Source organism: Schistocerca nitens, chromosome 10 (genome assembly GCF_023898315.1).
Source record: "Schistocerca nitens isolate TAMUIC-IGC-003100 chromosome 10, iqSchNite1.1, whole genome shotgun sequence".
Classification (NCBI taxonomy): domain Eukaryota; kingdom Metazoa; phylum Arthropoda; class Insecta; order Orthoptera; family Acrididae; genus Schistocerca; species Schistocerca nitens.
Genome location: NC_064623.1, coordinates 69,476,599 through 69,497,825, shown reverse-complemented (window position 1 = coordinate 69,497,825; position 21,227 = coordinate 69,476,599). Strand labels below are relative to the sequence as shown.

Genomic DNA, 21,227 nt, shown 5'->3' with positions numbered 1-21,227 from the left:
TGGAACACAGTCTCTTTGTAACTGCAGTTTGATACACAACACGACAGTGCTCGTAGTCCATCTGTGAGGGACGGTATACTGCGTTGGAGTTTCGTACTGAGTGCATTTACTGTGCTGATCTGCCAGCTTTTAGAAATAAGAAAAGATGCCATAAGATTCATATAGACTGTGTTCTGTGAGTACCCCAGCCCATAGTATTATTATTGCATGAAGAGTAGAATAAGACAGTTGTGTGTGTCTGGAGAGTTATTTATTTAAAGATAAGGAAGAACTGTGCAGTGAAGGCAAATTAAGTATAAAAAATGTGTAGATAGGTTGAATCAGATACAGCACTGATTTTTTACATTTAGGTCCCACTTCTTGTATTCTTGTATGAATTTTCTGGTCATAAACTGAATGTCCTAAGAATATAAAAGGGGAGGTCTAAATGTAGACATTAGGAAAATGAAATATGTACGCGGTAGCTGATGGAATATATGAAGATTTAGTACTGGGAGAAGGAAGTGGAACAATAGCAATTACTGAAATATATAAATATGTAAGGTGAAAATTACAACTGCTGGGGAACAAGACAAAGTAGTTTGATAATAAATATAGTCAAGATGACTATTTATTTGTTAAATGTAATTCTGTGGGATAAGTTCATAAGAACTGAACTAAAGCAAGAGTATTTCGAATAATTGTTAGGAGCATCATTACATATGATTCAGAAGTTTGTACGGTGAAATGAAAACTAAATTCAAAATTATTAGCTACAGAGGTTATGGAAACATTCAGCAATATTATCAAGAAAAGGAATAATAAGAAATGAAGTAATCAGATAAGTTTTCAGAATTCAGTTATTGATTTCATTTGATAGAAACAACTGCAATGGTATGGGTTTGTCAAAAGGACACAAGAGGAAAGACTTCTCAACTATCATCATGGACTGGATATCAAATGGAAGAAGAAAAGAGGGGTGACCTCCCAGTCTTTGATTCAGGGGATTCAGTTGTTAATGGTGTAGAAGGATATTCCTAAAGAGTTGTGGAGGAATACAGAGCAGTAAAGAAAAATCACTAGAGACACTCTCTAATCACAGGTTCTGGTGAGAAGTGTAAACACTGCTAAACTGGTAATATATGTAATATTGATTGTGCCATCTATCAGTGTCAGGTTGCCACTAATGCACGAGCGGCTAACCTAGGGGCTACACTAAAGCATCAGTTGTTTGCCACAAAGTCTGACAGGGGAAGTGTACCAAATGCTGTTGCGCGGTGTACTACCAGCTTTGCTGTAGGATGATCTGTTCTGATTGTAATAAGGTTCATGCATGGTGGGGCAAGCAGTGCTGTACCGAACCTCGAATTTGTGCCCTTCTGTCAACCACTGTAGGTAATTTGTAAGTCTGGGAATTTCTCTCATTTGACAATTTTGTGTGTGTGTGTGTGTGTGTGTGTGTGTGTGTGTGTGTGTGTGTGTGTGTGTGTGTGCTGGGAATGGCAGTAAGAAGCAGATAGTTGTAGCATCACTATCCTGTGTTGAAGTGGTGAAATGCATTTTGAACAGATAGTTTGAAATTGTGAGCATGAAGCAGTATGACAATAACATATTTCAGTAGTATCTAATACTGCTATGTAGGCAGGGTAAGACTTTAGCCTGTACGTTGATACAGAATTTTCTTTACATCTCAGTTGCAACACCAACTCTTCCAGCTGGTATCATTATTTATCAGACAGCTTGTATGAAATTTGTATTCAGTGGGAAGTCTGTGTGCTGTTTTTCTCTAAAATTATTGTTCCCTCCAGGTTCAATAATGTATCCACCATTAATAGTCATTCATATAATCGACTGAACTGTTACTGCCACTGTCATCACCATCACCATCACCATTATCATTTATGTACTGTAGTATCACCCCTCACTGCCTCTCTCACTCTCCTATCCCTCAATTACAACAACTGCTTCTCTGGTAAGTACCACTTGTACACTGCCATTTTATGTAAATTGCAGCACTTGAAAAAGAAGGTGCCAAAATTAATGTCATTTTTTCCAGTGATGAGCTATATTAATACAAAGAAGTAACCTTTCAGTAGGAAAATATGCTTGTAGGAAAATATGCTTGAGAAAAGACAGAAAAGCTTTGCTGTACTGAATCTTCAGGAGAAGAAATCTTAAATTTTTTCTATGGGCACACGTGGAAAGTATGCTAACTTTTGGACCCATAGCAGGTGTTTCCCTGTCAACCTTGGGTGCTAGTGACCTTCCCCTCCTTTCTAACCTTCCCCAACTTAATCCTCTGTCCTTCACAAGGAAGAAACTAACAGTTTCTGCCTTTAAATGTCTCTGTTCGTAGTACTCAGATTTCCGTGTCCTGAAGGTAAGTCTTGTCTCCTTGTAGTAATTCCACAAGGAAAAATAAATTATTCTCAAGAGGACATCATTCTTGTCTCAACAATATTTGCATATTTGTGTCCTTTGCAGAAGTAAGTAGTATGAAAAAGGACATTTTACTTCACTAAAAACAGGAACCTTATGTGTGTTTTGCGCTCAAATTCACTCAACAGATTACGAAAGTTTTATTTACTGTAATTATTGCGATCAAATTTGTGTCAATATTGTACTATTACTTACCACTGTGCATGCATCAGATTCACAGTTAACATAATATTTTTGTTTTTAATGAACCAGTACATCCTCTTGTTTTTATGCATGTGGTAGTAATATATCATGGATGACATGAGGATGATACTGTACTTCTAAAGAGGACTGAACATTCTTGACACACTTCAATGAGGTGGGAAAAGGTGTTAAATTTTTGGAGATTAATTGAGCTAAATGTTTTTTGACAGAAGAATTTGAATTGAGTTTTCAGCTATTTATGTTGTTACAGCAGTTGCTTGAGAATGACACAAAAACCAAAGTGGCACTTTGTAAATAAATACATTTCCTAACAGTCCAGGCAGAAAGTATAGTCATTCCTAAAATACTTCCAGTTTCTTCTCCTTCTCCATTATCCCCATTGTCCAATCCACAGTTTTCTTCTGAAGACACACTTGTTCAATTCCAGGGATATGCTCATCAGACCTATTTCTTTTTTATCACCTCAGGTATCATTTCCTGCACTGTGTTCCTATTTATCAACACCTCTCTGTTTACTACTTTCCCTTAAAGGATTTGACATTTCCTATTCTCATTTTACCAGAAATTGTAGTGTTGTAGGAATTTTTTATACAACTGCTAATTGTTAAACAAAAATGGTCCATCCTGGATCATTGCCACAGCTGCGGAGAAAGCAATGTTTATCCGAGGTATGCACTATCAGTCTGTAATTTTGTTCATTCGCATTTTTTGCTGTCTTGGATATGAACTGCTAATGATGGCGACATCTTTCTTTGCCTTGTTTATCCTTTATAGCTTCACTTTCCTCACTTTCTGGATAGTAGTGCTCTTTCACTTCTTCTGCTACTTTTTAGTAATACCACATTTGGAAAAAGAGAGAGAGAGAGAGAGAGAGAGAGAGAGAGAGAGAGAGAGAGAGAGATAGGTCTCCCCAGTACCCTGATGGAAGTGTTTATCAGTGCAGCACAGAGGGTGCAGGGAAAATATTTAGGACTATTGCAGTAGTTCTGCTAATGAAACTCACCAGAGATATAATACAAATGGGTGAAAACTCACTCACACTGCAGGGGGCAGTACGAGCAGCACAACGAGTGGCTCGACGGACGCATGTCGACCGCCGACGCCTCCACTGCACCGCTTCCCCTCGTGGGAGTCGCGCATCTACCAAGTAGCAGCTGGCGGCCTGCAGGCAGATGGCACCACGGGCCACACCAGTGCGGGGCACCAGCCGGCTGGCGGCTACTGCGACATCTCGGTGCCTGTCTACGCCACCGTCAAAGGGGTGAGTGATTTGGCACCTGCAGTTTGCTTCGTGAGGCTTACCATAATGTTGGTGCAGTTTGAAGTGACAGTGAACTTTTATTTCATCCATTACCAAATGATTGTTGAAAGCCTTCAGCTGTGAAACTTGTGGCTGTTTGGGGCGGACAGTTAAACTGCACCCACAATTCTTCTAGCCCACTGTCTTGTTAGATATGTGACTTAATAACCTGTTCTTATCAGAATTGGCCCACTTTATCTTAAATTTATGTGTTTGTACATTTTGACAATGTGGTTAAGTTTTTTGTGTTGTCTAGATGTGAATTTGTCCAAACAAATCATCATTACTGCAAGAATAATGCTCTTAATAACTCAAAGTGCTTTAAAGATCTGCTTGTGTTGTTAAAACTGTAAGTGGAGATCAACAATGTGTCTAATGAGTTTATCTAATAAATTAATTTAGAAAATAAATTTTGAAATATTTTCTGTAAGTTAGCTTTGTAGAACTTAAAATAACAAAAACTGGGAGTATATTTCAGTTTTTTTTTTTTCAGTAATCAGTACTCTAGCTTCCTCATCACCACTAATTGTAGGTATTCAAACCTGTCAATAATTAGGTTCCTGAGAATGCTAACATACTGATTTTATCACAAACATGTTTCTAATTTATCAGCCATGTCTGTTCATAAAACTAACCCCAAGAGTCTAGTTGTTGTTATAAAGAGGGAATAACGTTTCATTGGGCTGTGGGCCTGCCCGTCCTCTGTATAGTTCTGCTCTCTCTCCGTGCAATTTCCATATTACTGGTGCCCTGAAGAAAGGTACTTGTGACCATTGATTTGCTTTGGATGAAGAGCTGCACACTCAGGTACAATTTGGGGCAATAATTTTTCCATCAAGTCATTGACATTTTGTTTCACAGTGGGATAAATTTATTAACAGTTATGGCAATTATGTTTGAAATAGTAAACAGTTCACTTACCATTTTTCAATTTGCATTATTTTCATTTGACTGCCCCTTATATGATCTATACATTGTACAGGGTGATTCAAAAAGAAAGAATAGGTTTCAGTTGTTTATTACAGACAAACTATGAAAATTAGAAACACCTTGTGAATATCACAGGATAGAGGAAATTTCAAAGTTTTATGTTTGCACAGACACTGTACCATACACTCAACATGAGCACCATGCATTGTTTGAGAAATCCCAGAATGGTAGACCATTTCATCCCACACATAATGGCACAGCTGTCTCAGAACTTAGTAATTTCCTCTATCCAGTGACAGGTGCAACATGTTTCTACCTTTAATAGATTGTCTGTAATAAACAATTGAAATCTGTTCTCTATTTTTGAATCTCCAGGTATTAATAGTAAACTATGTCAGTACTGCTTAGTGCCATACATAAATACACAATATAAATTTAATCAAGTAAATTAGTAAGGAAGCAACTATCTTGAAAAAAATCTAATGCCTGCTTGGATTTACTGTATAGCTGCTGTTTATCGGCTATTAGTAAGTTAATATTTACTTCATTACAGTGCTGTTTTTCAAACATTTTCTCATCTGATTTTTGTAAATACTGAGTCCCATTTTCAGTACATTACCACATGTCATGCACATTTTGATAACAGACACTGCTACTCGTCATGTATCTAAAAGGGCTTTTCAGTTCCTCACTTAGCCACTTAATGATATTATTAAATATTTTTGGTAACTTCTTGTCTTTACAGATTTTGAATACTTAGAAATGTAAACATGTGCGTGGATTAGGCATTAGGCCTGTTTTGACTGCTCAGCTGCTGCCTAGGAGGCAGTATGAGGAGCAATCTTTGAGGAAGGATCAGAAAATAATGCACAATAATTTTTTTTCTACCCTGGTATTGCAGCTGGTCTATTGAAATTTCGCAAGAATTTGGTTTGAAGTTTATGCTATAGAGGTTATTTTGTTTTCAAGTGCAGCTATAGCAAGAGAAGCCTTAACTATGGAACAAATGTGGTGCACATGTTACTGCCCTCGACCTGTGAAGAGTAGCGAAGTGTAGTTTGATATTTATGGGCCAGAGGGCATGAACCAAGTAAAATTTACAGGGACATGCATGGTGTGTGCATAACAATGTCTCCGGGTTGTGTGCATTCTTCCAAGATGGTTGTGTGAACCTTAGTGGTTCACCACACTCCAGGCAGCCAGTAACAGCTGCAACCCCGAAGAATATCAGAGCTATTGAGCCAACAATTTTGAATGAGAAGCATGTGCAACTGCAAATCTTATGCAGCAGTTCGGCATTTCCAGTGGTGCATCGTATGATATTGTTCTTGATGTGGTGAAATTTCACGAAGTTAGTGTTCACTGCATGCCTAAGAACTGAACAGGCAACCAGAAGAGTGAGCGAATAATGACAAGCTTGGATCACTTTATTCATCAAGCTGCAGAAGGGCATGACTTTCTGAAATGCATTTGTCATTGGTGATGAGTCGCAGATGTACCACTTCAAGCCTGAAACCAAGATGCCTCTAGAGTACAAAAAAAAAAATTCAGAGTGGCTCAGTCTGATAGGAAAGTGCTTGTGACAATGTCCTGGGATATGCATCACGTTTTACTGGTGGATTTCACTGAACAATGGACCACTGTGTATGCTGCAGCCTACTTTAAAACTTGGGTTAAGTTGCATTAGACCCTTCAAAACAATCGCCACAACATTAATGCTGACAGTGTCAGAATTCTACATGATAGTGCTCGCCCCATGTTGCTGCTCCTGTTCATGAGAAAATCACCAAATTTAGGTGGGAGTTGCACCCAGCATCCGCCATACAGGCTCACCTTGCACTGTCGGACTTTCATCTGTTTGATCCCCACGAGCAAATTCCTGGCTGGCCGATGCTTTGCGACAGATGCAGAAGTGAAATCAGCAGCTTGCAGATGGCTATACTCCAGCCACATAGACTTCTGTGAACAGGGCATATCAAAACTGGCACCACTATGGGAGGAATGTGTTGAGAACATTGGCAACTATATAGAAAAGTAGGTAAAAGATAATGAAAGTATTGTGTGTTACTTTTTGATCTTCCCTCATATGGTCATTGGACACATGATTGATATGCTGCTGGGCCCTCTGGCCTTTGTTGCCAGCAGATGGAGCCTGACAATGCAGCTGCTTCTTTATTTGAGCAGCTCCTCCTCTTTGCTTCACAAAGCCTGTGTGGACCCTGTTACCGATCCTCCCTAGATCAGAAAAAATCTGAGGGGGTACCAGGAATGGAACCCATGTCCTTTTGTAGCTAAGGAGGTGGTCATTTTGAATATTTCATGTACAGTAAAACTACCATTTTCCACTTTGCAGTGGAGTGACTTAAAGAAGTGTAAAACACAGGAAAGTTTAAAATACACAAAATCTTAGCAAACAAAACAACCAAAAATTAATAAATTGCTCTTACTGTCATTCTCCTCATACTGTTCAAAATATAAAATTAAAACAATTTAAATTTTGCCTATTTAAAAAATGTGAAATAATTAATTGTGTTTTTTCTTTCTTCAGCAGTTACCTCTACTTATATCTCCATAGTATACGTTGCATCAATCACAAAGGCCATGGCCAAGTACTGACAGGCACAAATGTGTGTGCGGGTTTCCCACTTCATTCCAATCATGTCTAATGGTGTAAATAAAACACGAAAGCAAACATCTTTAATGAAATCACATTAAAAAGATATTCATCTTCTGGTGTGGGACTTATTAGTGATAATCATTATAAAATCATGGTAAATAAAACTTGTAACACAATATTGGTTAAAATGCTGAAGTTGATAGTCTTTGTAAACAAAGAACAATAGGCAAAAATCTACAGCTTATTGCAGACAGCAAGGAAAAACCATTATAATGTGGAATGTGTCAAATGCACAAGAAATGCGCACAGGAAACAAGTTTTTTTTTTTTTCATTATAGTGTTTCACCTAAATATTTCTATTATGTATTCCATTCCCTTATATGCACAAAATGAATGTATTATATCTCCAGATTTATCTACTCATATTGAAGAATTCATCTGTGGTATAGAAGGAGTTGTCAAGGAGGTATGATTTCAGTTTGTTTTTTAAACTATTACTGCTGTCTGTCAGACATTTTATTTCATCTGGTAATTTATCAAAAAGTTTTATAGCAGCACATTTTACAAAGGTAGGTTAAGTAAAGGATAGTGTAAGTCTTTCTTTTTTCTGCTATTGTAATCAAGAATGTCGCTGTTGATTTTAAACTGGTCCATGTTGCTGAGAAAAAATTTCACTACTGAGTAAATGTACTGTGAAGTAGTTGTAAGAATTCCTAACCTTTTAAACAGATGCCTACAAGATGTGTGACTATAAACCCCACACATTATTCTAACTACTTTCTTTTGAGCAGTGAATACCTTTTGCCCAAGTGTTGAGTTGCCCCAGAATATTATTCCATATGACATCTGAGAGTGGAAGTATGCAAAGTATGCTAGCCTACTAATTTCTACATCCTCAAAATTGGCAATTATTCTGATTGAAAAAGTTGCTGAACCTACTCGCTTTAGGAGATCCAAAATACGAATTTTCCAATTAAGATTCTCATCTATATGTACACCCAAAAACTTTGTATGCTCTACCCTGGCTACTGACTTCTTTTGATGCGTTATGTTTATTGAAGGAATTATACTTTTTGCAGCAGAAAATTGGATGTACTGTGTTTTTTCAAAGTTCAGAGCAATCCCATTCACAGAAAACCAATCAATAACTTTTCCAGAGACCTTATTTGCATCATTTTCTATCGGACTTTCTTTTACTGGATTAATAATTATGCTTGTATCATCAGCAAACAGTGTCAGTTCAGCATCTTGTTTCACATAAGAAGTGAGGTCATTCACATATATCAAGAACAGGAGGGGACCCATGATCGAACCTTATGGAACACCTAATGTAATTTCACCCCAGTTAGATGAAGTGACAAACTCCTTTGAATCACTTGAAGCATATAAAGAGACTTTTTGCTTCATGTTCTGTAGATATGACTTAAACCATTCATATGTTGTTCCATTTATACCATAGAGTTGTAATTTCTCTAACATAATGTCATGGTTCGCACAATCAGATGCTTTGGATAAGTCACAGAATATTCCTACTGGTGACGTTTTACTATTAAAGACTCTATTATGTGGACAGTGAAATTGTATATTGCTGTAATACAATACAATGAGCAGAAGGGAGATTGCTACTAGAATCACTATCACCAGATCACGATTATCGTTACAGCAGTGACTCAGTATACTCTTCCTCCCTCCCAAACACTGCAAACCTATAATGCATGGTCATGATCCAACACACTGACAATGAAAATCTTGCTTACTGAGCTAATGTTGTTACATTATCAATAATTTTGTGTATAGTCTTTTTTGTTCCATGGCTGACTTTGAGCAGGAATACAATGCACTTTTTGCAGAAATGTATATGATAATCAATGTAAAAGAAAACTTAAAATGCAGGAAATGTTGTTACATGGAATCACTTATGGTAGGAAAGCACTGTATTTAGAGAATAGGACTGCTGTTGGGACTGACAAAAATGAATGTAAAAATTGGGAAAACAAAATACGGCGACATTAAAATTGGGTTTTACTGTACATACTTATTCAGCATGAAACACACAACAATTCTATGTTGATTCTCCACTATATGTTTTGAGAGTAAGGCTGTATTCACTATAGCACAGACAACAGTCTTCAGACATCATTGCCAGAGGTTGTCTGATAACATTGTCTGACAGCTTGGTCACACTGTGTTCAATCTCCTTCATCAGTTTATAGCAGGGTGAAGAAGGTTAGGTTATGTTGGAATCTATTCTATGTACAAGTAGGTTTAGTTTCAGCCCCAGGAATTGGGTGGATATCACACCATCTCTGTGCTTGGTGACAAGTGCTATAATATGGATTTTAAACATTGGAAAATCCAGATGGAGTGTAACAATGTTATGGAAAGGATAATTGCTACTCACCATTCAGCAGAGATGCTGAGTCGGAGATATGCACAAGAAGAAGACTGAGCTTCTGGCCAATGATTGTATCTTCCATCATGCATTGCTGCTCTCAGTCTGGCCTCAGCAGCCTGAGACTGTGGTCATGTGATGTATGTGTGAGTTGAATTGGCGCGCACGCATGTGTGTGTGTCTGTGTGTGTGTGTGTGGTCTAATTTTGACAAAGGCCTTGTTGGCCTAAAGCCCTCTTTCTGACAGTCTTTTTGTTGTGCTCATCTGCAACTCAACTTCTCCAGTGTATGGTGAGCAGCAACTATCCTTTTCTTAATAAAGAGGTTTGTACTACTGAAAAGATGCGGAGTACATATGAATGAGCTATATCTTTCACTAAAAGAATGTGGCAAGTACTGTACACTCTGTCCTCCATTATTGGAATCACCATACAAGTTTTACAAATATACAAAATGAAGGGACAAACATTGTATTACCTCCGCAAGATGATTCATAACGACCTTGAAGAGCAAGATTACAAACACTGGTTTGCTGAGTTTTCTTTGAAGTTGTGCAGACATATGTCAATTAACCTCCAATGACTGTCATTCAGCATACTCTTGAAAGATAAACTAAGTGTAGAATAAGATATTCTGACCACTTAAAGAACTGAAAAGTGGAAACACATAAGTACATCACATTTGCAAACCAAGTCATCTAACAGAATCACCAACCTGCTGGCATATAAATGCCAATAAGCAGTAATAATAATTTTACACAGCTAATGTCCACCTAACAAAATGCAAAAAAGATCCATTACAGTAGCTTTAACAATAGGTACTCCTTCCTTCTCAATGGAACAAATTTTTTGAAGTTGCAATTTATTCCTAAAATTTCTGATACAGAATTTGCCCATTTGTGGTTTGCAAGAAACCTCCAATTTCGTTTCATAAACTGCAAACTATATCCCGATTATATTTTTCAGCCTGAGGATGCCGCAAACCTCTTCTTTGCCTAAAACTGAGCAGGGTGGGACAGTGGTTATCACAATGGTCTCGCATATGGGAGGGCGACGCTTCAAACCCATCATCCTGTTTAGGTTTTCTGTGACTTCCCTAAATTGCTTCAGGCAAATGCTGCTGTGGTTCCTTTGATAGGGCACGGCTGATTTCCTCCCCTATCCTTCCCTAATCTGAGCTTGTGCTTCGACTCTAATGACTCCATTGTTGACAGGATGTTGAACGCTATCTCCTCCTCCTCCTCCTACTCCCCCTTAACTAAACTTATCAGTTTCTCACAGTCAGTGTTTCATGTTGTGTCAGCCAATATGACTGAGGAAAACAAACTGATTTGAATTTTACCAATTGTCATCCGAAGTGTATACATTCAGCCAATGAGCCCAGCATGTAGTGGCATACTCATTAGAAAAGATCAGACATATTTGGCCCACATTGATAAATGGCGGAAGCCACCGAGACCTGTGCCACTGTGACCGCAGTCTAACATTCTCATTATGTGGCAGCCGGTGTCCAAACAAACATCACAAGTACTTCAGTTTTTCAGAGTAGCAGTCAAAAAACAAATAAATAATAAGACCCGTAGGGAGGCTTCAACACTGCCGTCCTTTTTGCAGGTAAGCTCTTACTAGAGTTGGTATGCCGTTGCCTTTCTCTGACCTATAAATTGAGTCTCCCGCCCGAATTACAATGTGACCTACAGTTTAACTTGCACTCCAAACCTTGTTGCATTTCCATATTTTTCACCTTAACAAAAATTGCCAGAAGTGAAAGAAGTGAGAAGTGACAGATTATAATCTGAATGAAATCTTCACTCTGCAGCAGAGTGTGAGCTGATATGAAACTTCCTGGCAGATTAAAACTGTGTGCCAGACCAAGACTTGAACTTGGGTCATTTTCCTTTCTTCGAGTGGTGCTAGCCTTGCAAGGTTCACAGCAGAGCTTCTGTGAATATTGGAATGTAGTAGATGAGGCATTGGTGGAAGTAAAGCTATGAGAATGGCTTGGGTATCTCAGTTCGTAGAGCACTTGCCCACGAACTGCAAAGGTTCCAAGTTTTAGTTTGTCTGGCATTAGTTTTAATCTGCTGGGAGGTTTCATGACAAATAATATTGAGGGGGTCACATCAGAGACCTTTGAATCTGTGGTCTGGCACTCCATATCTCAGCCACCAGGCCAGGTAAACTTAAAAGGTAAAAAAGTCCTTATCCCATATCCAAATTTCCAACTCATGTTCCACTGTTCTTTCCAATCGCACAATTACCCATTTGTCAGAGGCATTCCATTATTGTTGTACAGTTGAAAACCTGTGCCTATTCCTTCATTATTTCTTCAGCTAGCACAATGGTAAGTTGTGCAGTCTTACGTCCAAGTGAGCAGCAGTAAGATAAAATAAACAGTGAGGAAGGTGGGAAAAAATTTATGAACCATCTAAGACAATTACTCAGATTCCAAGCGAACAGTACAATCACACAAAGAGGCACTTGTCTACAAGATGATTAGTAATGGAATAAGTGTTTGGCTGGGATCTGATGCAGCTGTGGTGTTTAATGCTTCTAATGGGTTGTTACTGTGAGGTAACACTTGTATGCGGCAACAGAGTGATATAATGAATATTTATTTTATTATTGTTTAATGAAACAATGATTTAGCTCAGCTATTCTTGACATGTGCACAAAGTATGCCATGCGCCTGCTTCTGTTATTAAAAAATGATGCACTCGCTCGAGTGTTATGGCTGCTACTTGGAAAAATCTAACTACTGTTGATTGACAGTCTGAACACATTGCTCCAGCCGCTGTGGCCAAGCAGTTCTAGGCGCTTCAGTCCGGAACCTCGCTGCTGCTATGGTCGCAGGTTCGAATCATGCCTCGGGCATGGATATGTGTGATGTACTTAGGTTAGTTACGTTTAAGTAGTTCTAAGTCTAGGGGACTGATGACCTCAGATGTTAAGTCTCAAAGTGCTTAGAGCCATTTGAACCACTTTGAACACATTGCAATATAACAAGAGCAATGACATCCAAAATGCGTAACTGTGAGTTAACATTGAACTGCTGTCTATCATATGCTGAATAATACTAATAATTGATTTAACAACCTCCACCTCAATAAAGTCCATAAAACAGACAATGTTAAACACTTGATCTGTGATACCATACAGAACTGCATCACAAGTAGATTGTGTACAGAACATTGTATCCTTTCTAAACGTCTTCTAGCTTCCACAACGAGTTTTCATTCTGCAGTGGAGTGCGTACAGAGTTGAAACTTCTCGGGAGATCAAAACTGTGTGTCATGCTGGGACTCGAACCCAGAACCTTTCATCTTTTGTGGGCAAGGGCTTACTCATGACCTGTCCTCAAAGCTTTACTTCTGCCAATACCTCATCTCCTGTATTCCAGATTTCACGGGCCACGACTCAAACCCAAAACCTAGTCTTTTGCGGACAAAAGTTTTAGTGACAGAGCTGTCCGGCCCAACTTACATTCCATCCTCACAGCTTTATTTCTGCCAATACCTACATTCCAAACTTCATAGACCTCCTGATTGCCTTTCTGAACTACTACTTGTTGAACAAATCATACTGTGGACAAATGGTCTAGCCGCAGCCTATGAGAATGTATTCAGAATGAATTTTCACTCAAGAGCACAGTGTGCACTGATTTTCTGGTCAAAAGGCAGCAGGTTTCAGGTTTGATTCCTAGTTGGCACACAGTTTCAATCTGTCTGGAAGTTTCATAGTTTACTTTAATTTATTCCATACCTCCAAATTTCTGACATACATTTGAGGCCACTGACCCCTAATAAAATGAAATCTTACCTACCTGGCAGTCCTAGAAGACGTTGCCTCACTTCCTGATGGTGGGGTGCTGAACCACGATGTTCCACCCCACCCCCATCCCCTTCTTTCATTCCTACACCAAACAAACTCGTGTCACTGACGCACCCTCTCGTCCATACAGCGTGCCAGCCAAATTCGGTCGGTGCCGTTTACTGGCGACTCGTCGGACGATTCATCAGACGGTGAGGGTGGTGACGGTGCAGGACACAGCACGCGGGCAACCAACAGCAGCAGTGGTGACACGGACACATCGCTGTCCAGCCCCTCCAAAAGCCTCAAGACGACGTCCAGCCTTTCGCCGGCAAAGCGCTCCTCCTCCGGCTCCCCGTCCAAGAGCATGAAGAGAGGTGAGGCGACAGCAGAGCAGTCTTATCCTGCACCATCTATTATTCTTCTTATGTATTATAAAATGTGTGGTAAAATTGCACTGATTGACAAATTCAAACTTTTTCTTCATCAGGATGAATCTAGATCATTTGGGGCTGCTAAACTGAGAAGCGCAACTAAATTTTCTTTATAATAAATGAAAAGCACCAGTTTTCTTTTGTTCTACAATATTACTTTTATTGTTAACCAGTTTTCAGCTTACAAGGCCATCTTCACACATTTACTTCTTTGGTGATAGTACTTAGTAAATGTCTGCAGATGGCCTTGTAAGCCGAATACTGGTTAACAATAAAAGTAATATTGTAGAACAAAAGCAAACTGGTGCTTTTCATTTATTATAATGTTGTTCTACCAAGAACCGACAGAAGATTCTGTTAACATAAATTTCCTTTGTCACACCACGTTTATGAGAAACAAAATAATAATAAAACCCAAAAATTATTCAAATATTTACATGAAACATCAAAACAATCATCATATTACTCAAAAAGCCACACATACCACAAAACAGTCATCACAGTTAGAAATAAATATTAAAACACTTGTCTTGTTCACCAAAATAATTTTGTTTTTGCTGTATTTCATAGTTACTGATGGAAACATAAGTGATTTATGGCATCCATGAGGCAGCATTATAGGCCTTCCACCACCTGCCTGCAGGTTGTGGAAGTTTCTACTATGTCTCTCTGTGCTTGCCAAACTCTATCTCGGCCAGCAAGGTCATTGGATCTGCCCCATATCTCTTCCCATTAGAGAATGTTTGGAGCATTATGGGCAGGGTTGTCAACGAGTTCAGGATTTTGATGATCGAACACATGAATTGGACAGAATTTGGCATGGTATACCTCAGGAGGACATCCAACAACTCTATCAATCAATACCAAGCCAAATAACTGCCTCCATAAGGGCTAGTGGACCGATGCGTTATTGACTTGCTTAGTCTGTGTACCTCTTTCTCTTGTATATATCATCCAGTTTCTCTGAAATTTTAATCATTTCTTTGTACGTCAGCCTCACATCTCCCACTTTCCGTTCCACTTGGCTAATTCCCTCATGGTACATTGCTGTTTTTTTCCTCAGTTGCAATAAAAAATAAAACTGGTTTTCGGTGTAGATTCTATGTGGAAACTTATGAAGAATGAAACCGTAAAGGGTTGAAATAATATATTGTCTACAAATTATTAGTATAAAAGAAGTACAGGAGGATGTAAGAAAGTCTGGAATTAGTAGAGAAGATGTGGTAAACAGTGGTTCGAGGTTAAGGCAGTGAGAGCAGCGGATCAATCTGTTGAGAAAGTGCTTAGAACAATAAGCATATTGTCAGAAAAGTTACTTAAGGCAATCACATCCAGTTCTTGGAATGTGGATTCAGAGTGATTTAGAGTGTAATAGCCATGCAAAACTAACTGAAAGGAAAGCGAATGCCAGACTGAGATTTATTAGTGGAATCCTCAGGAAAATTAGCCCACTCACTAAAAGGTAACTTAAGAAAATTGTTGCTCAACTGATACTTGAGCATTTTTTGGCAGTTTGGAACCAGTGTCAGGAAGGATTGATAGAGGAAATAGAGGAGATCCAAAGAACAACAGGCCATTTCATCACAGATTTGCTCAGCAACAGCAAAAGCATTATTGGAAAGCTCAGCCAACTCTGGTGGTAGATGCTGCAAGAGAGCCATTGCTCATCACAATGTTGTTTACTATTAAAATTTTGAGAATGTACATTCGTAGAAGACTTGACCAATATATTGCTTCTTGCAGAAAGGCCATTAAGACAAGACTGGAGAGATCTGAGCTGAAATGGAGGTTTGTTGACAACTTTCTGCAAACTGTTCAGGATTGGAACAGGAAAAATGGGGAGCAGGGCCACTGGTACACAATGCACCCTCTGCCACACACTATAAGGTGACTTGCAGAATAAAGATGTATAGGTCAATGAAAACAAGTGAGCAAGAGTGAATCAGAGAATGAAGAAACATAGGCAAGAGAGGAAATAATTTAAGAATGAAGGCAACCTGTGTAACTGTAGGTTATAGGTGGCTTACACACAAAAAGTTTGCTTGTACAACATAGTTTTCAACTGTACTGTTACTAAATGTGTTTATTTATCAAAATAAACTGTTTTGGTAGTTGCTAGCTCAAAACTTTGCTTCTATTACATGACAAAGACTGCAGCTTTGAGCACATTGCACTCCACTACAATGTCAGAAAGCTTCGAAATACAAAAGATTAAGAATTAGTGTAGTTGCAAGGTTTTTTTAAATTGTCTACTGCATTATACCTTTTACTGTCAGGCCATGAAGTTGACAGTGATTTTGGATGTACACTGTAATGGAATCCAATTGTGCCTTTACATTAATTAACTTGGAATGAACATATTTTACTTAGCTCTGATGCTGGATAAACTGGACCAAGGTTATTGTCACAATCAGCTACTCGACATACTTTTCTTATTATGTGTCTTTTTTTTCTGAAATCATCATTACAAGTATCTTCACAGTTAGTTTTTTCTGTCAAATATCAACTCGGACAAAAGCCAGTGATACATTTTATACAATGCAGTGCGCAACCGGTTATGGCACTCAAATACTGTTTTTAACAGTTACACATGCATGAGCTAGTTGTGAAATATTTAGTGGTACAAAACCACATTCCATAGTCTACAAGCTTAAGTACAAGTAAATAAATTAATTTACAAAGAGTTATCAACATTTGGGGTATTTTTGAGTGATTAAATTTCAATCTTAATGTTTGAAAGTTCAACAATATGAAAAGAATAGATAACTATTCATGACATAGAGGAGATATGAGTGCCAAGCAGGCATACTGAAAATAGACTGTTGGACTAAGTTCTCCACCTTCTTCTCTTCATTAGGATTTACCATGTTTTATGTACAGCCCCTAATGTCGTTCAATATCATCTGTTTGTATTTTATTTGACATTATAGGTGATTGCCCTTCCTGGCACTGCAGTTGTCAAGGCAACCTCAGGCAGGGCATGATTAGTCTGTGACTTGTGTAATTTTTGTTTGTTTGTGTGATTGTATTTTAATTGTTGCATATTATATTTTGTGAGGCCGAATGTGAGGATCAGCCCAACATTGGTCTAAAGCAGCATGGGAAACCACCTAAAAATTATTCTTGGGCTGGATGGTGACCCAGCCATGATCATTAATCCACCCCATGTATTTGATCGTGGACCGGATCACTTTGCAATCTCACAAGGAAGTGACTGCACACTATGCTTTACAAGCTAGAGACGGTGGATTTAGTCCAATAGCTTTTCTTAATGTGCCTCAACACTTCCTCTGTGCTGTGAATAGCAATCTATCCTTTTCATATTGTTCTTATTCCATCCCTAATTTTCCATTGTTTGTTTGAAAGTATAACTGTTTGTAAATGTTGAAAAATAAATAATACTAAATACTTGTCAAAAAGTAACTAATACTAATTTTTTTTAAAATCTAACTTCATTCCAAATTTAGTGTTAACATTTTCATGAGGATTTTGTTTCTTTCTCTACACCTGAGGCGGTCACAGCTTGAAGGGGTCGACAGGAGAAAGTGCTAACCCTCGATTTAGTAAGGATTAGACTGATCACAGTTTCTGTTGTATTTTCAAATGCATCACATGCTGGTAACAAGGAGTTCCATATGTGCAGCCAGAAAGTACTTTCTGCTCTACAAATTGTTTTGCCTTTTAGTCTAACTGAATATATAACCTGTGATACATCAGAATACACTCTTGTACCTTAGCACTTCTTTTGTAGACCACTTCAGTTAAGTAAAAATGAATTTTCAAGTAACATTTTTATTATTTCTGAAAGTTTGTTTGGAAGTTATTGAAACAGTGAGTGCCTTTTATTTACAAGAAACTGTTAATGAAATGTAAACTGTCGTAAGAGCTGATGTTAACACAAGATAAATATAAATTATACAGAAATCTTTCAATTACAGTTCATTGTGGTAAATGAAGCATATTTTGTTAGTAAATTGATCTAAGTACGAAAAAATACATACAGTGTCAGGTTATTAGATTACAACACAAAGTGTTCCATTGTGAAATAGCTGAAGTGCACTCGACCGAGCTCGCCATGCCGACAGACACGTCGTTTGAGTCCGGCATGTCAGACGACTACGCGATACCACCTGATGCCATGTCGGGCGACTCGTCTGCCGACTCGTCACTGGCTGGCCTGCTGCACCACCATCACCATCACCACCACCACCGGTCATCGACGGCATGTACGGATGGCGGGGCGGTGCCCGCGGCCAATGCTACTGCCCCCAGACCTCCTGGGACGGTGCCAGCCACGGGGACGAGAACAGAGTCTTCCCTTGAGAAGTGCGGACACCTTGCAAAGCTGGGTGGCAAGCTGAAGACCTGGCGAAAGCGCTGGTTCCTGCTGAGGAATGGCGTCCTCACTTACTGGAAGTCACAGGTCAGTGAACACGGTCGCAGATCGTTCATTGACTTTCATCAGACGGTAACAATATGACCAGGTAATATACATACTAAAGAGTTCAGGTTTCTCCTAAAGGTTTCAGTTGGATCCCAGAATGGGCCCAATGGTCTATAGAAAGATCCAATTATAAATTTATACCAAACAATCTGGCAAGCAGGTTCAGTTTATATCTCAGTGGCATCGAGTTTCATGTCTGCTGTGACTGGTGCATATCTCCATTTCCCATTAGCCTAGCACTTCAATACACACTTAGATTTACCACAAAAATCTCACTGTTGTCACTTTCAGGTTTTACTCAGCTGGATTGAATGGGGAGTCGCCTATGCTAATAAAACTTTATACGAGATGAAGTTCTGTAGTTTTCTGATAGTGAACAATCACTTGCTAAGTTTTCTGTTTTTATAATCTGTGTGTATTGCATTTCATGTACTGTTGCATCTGCATACCTATAAATTTTGTACTATCAGATCTGGTGAGTGTCTTTTAAACTAAACAAGAGGATTAACTGGTATCATAGTTATTGGATATATGTTCCACCTTTTAAGCAAAAATGCTGCTTTTTCTCTTGTTACCCAAACATATTTTGATGCTTCTGTGCCATTGTCAGTGGGTTTTGTTTATTGAAAACTGTAAAAAAGTCAGCATGGTGCTGTAACAAAGTGAGGCTTAAGGACAGTTTTTGTTATTTTTTTGTTCTTAACATGATTTTACATTACACAGTTTTGCAGGACCATCAGTATAGTGTCCTGTACTGATATGTAAAATCATGGTAAGAACAAAAATGAACAAAAACTGTCTTTAGGCCTTTCTTTGTTAGATAAATTACAGCCCAAAATATGTTCACTTTTTACAGTTTACAATAAACAATATCCACTGATGATGGCACAGAGGTTCTGAAACATGTTAGGGTAACAAGCGGAAAAAGCAGTGTTTTTGCATAAATGCAGAAGAAATACAAGAACTGTAAATCCAAAAGATGAATGGTATCATAGTCTTTGTGGTAAGCACAACATTTTTTTCTAAGTGTTTGCCTCAAAGTAATGTACTTTATTTCCATGACAGTTTTAATATTTTTAATAACCTGTGTGCTTTCCATGTACAGCATTTCATATGTCAGCCTCCGATTACCAGGTGGCTGCTTTGAAAATGTCTTTGTGTGTTTTAGTGGAGCTAACCAGTTATCTATAGTTGTGTGTTACCATAATTATTAGCCTTCTGTTTACAATAAACTGCTATGCACTCTTTCAACATATCTTTAGTATTCTGTGATATATTTTGGAATAATAATGTGGCTCTTCTCTGTTACAAAGCTGAGATAAATATCTGAACTTTTTGTTTTTTAGTTTGGGTTCTTACAGCACAAAAATGTAACTGCTTCCCCATCTTTAATGGGCACAATTATACATTTTTCCACAGCTTTTCTGACAGTTAGGGCTTGAATCCCAAAAATATTAAACTTGTAAAGGTGAAGTTTTTTTTTTCAATTCATAGTTCTGTTGAAGAATCTAGAGGAAGCTACAAATATATTTGCAAACAAATTTTAAAAAATAAAATAAAAAAATACCCACTCTCGTCCTCTGCAAACCACCCCAAATACACTAAAAAACTGTACTCTTTACCAGCAATTTTCTTTCTTTTTCATGTTTTATTTGTGAATGGAAAGAGATAAAATTGACAGACCATCCCTTAAGTTCCTTAAATCTCACTAATCTTCTCATTGTAATATTTATGTGAAAGTACGAACGAGCAACAGAGTTGTTTTCTTTCTTATGATTGATGATGTAAGTAATGGAGAGGGCAGGCACATAATGTACACCTGTAGTGAACGACCAGTAAATCATTGTAAACCAGCTGGACCTGCTCTCTTAACACAACAGTTTTTGACAAATGTGAAACTGTAATGTGTCATAATTGAAACATGGAGAAAACAATTAATACCTCATGTTGGCAGGAATATATTATCAAGTTTAATTTAGATGTTCAAGTGAAAGCGCTTTGTAACATTTTTTTTAATACTGGAAATAATTCTGTTTGCAGAATGATGTCAACAGGAAACCGCAGGGTCAAATTGTCCTCGACGAAGTGTGCCGAATCACCAGGGCCGAAGGTGCTGCCACGTTTGAGATTTCCACCGGGAAAAAGACGTACTACCTCACGGCCGACTCCATTGCCACCATGGAGGATTGGATCCGAGTTCTACAGGTGAGGGGGATGGCAAGTTTTGTTACAAACTAAGCCGTGCAGAAGAGATTATTTCAGCTGTGTGAATGGATGTGCACCATTGTGTTTCTTTGCACTGATGCTGTAAAATGAGTTTATGAGTTTATTGTGTGCAATAATGTCCAAGACTATTATTTTACTAAATGTAATTTTTTGAGAATAACTGATACGAGCAACACCCGGAAATATACTCTGTGCTTACAACTTTCTCACTATATTTTCGTCCACACTTTCTCTGGATTTTTTTTTGTCATCCACTACTTGTGTGCAGTTGTAGCTGTGTAACCAAAGGCATTTGATGTGTTGACACCTGGTGCGAATATAGGTATGTGGCCTAGGCTGCATTTGGGGGGAGGGGGGGGGGGAGAGTGTCAGTTGAGAGTAGAGGGGGAGAGAGACATGAGGCAGGGGTTTGGGGATCGGGGTTTGGTGGCTAGGAGCTTGGAGGGAGGCACT

General features: G+C 38.5%; 1 protein-coding gene across 1 annotated transcript in view; it reads left to right on the top strand.

The window, feature by feature from the left end:
- LOC126210156 (uncharacterized protein CG43867) overlaps window positions 1-21,227 on the top strand; it is a 462,670-nt gene that overhangs the window by 326,709 nt on the left and 114,734 nt on the right. Inside the window, exons 8-11 of the mRNA XM_049939307.1 lie at window positions 3,669-3,883; window positions 13,822-14,047; window positions 18,154-18,527; window positions 20,589-20,753. Coding sequence (XP_049795264.1) covers window positions 3,669-3,883; window positions 13,822-14,047; window positions 18,154-18,527; window positions 20,589-20,753 — 980 coding nt within the window. The remainder of the gene's footprint in view (window positions 1-3,668; window positions 3,884-13,821; window positions 14,048-18,153; window positions 18,528-20,588; window positions 20,754-21,227) is intronic.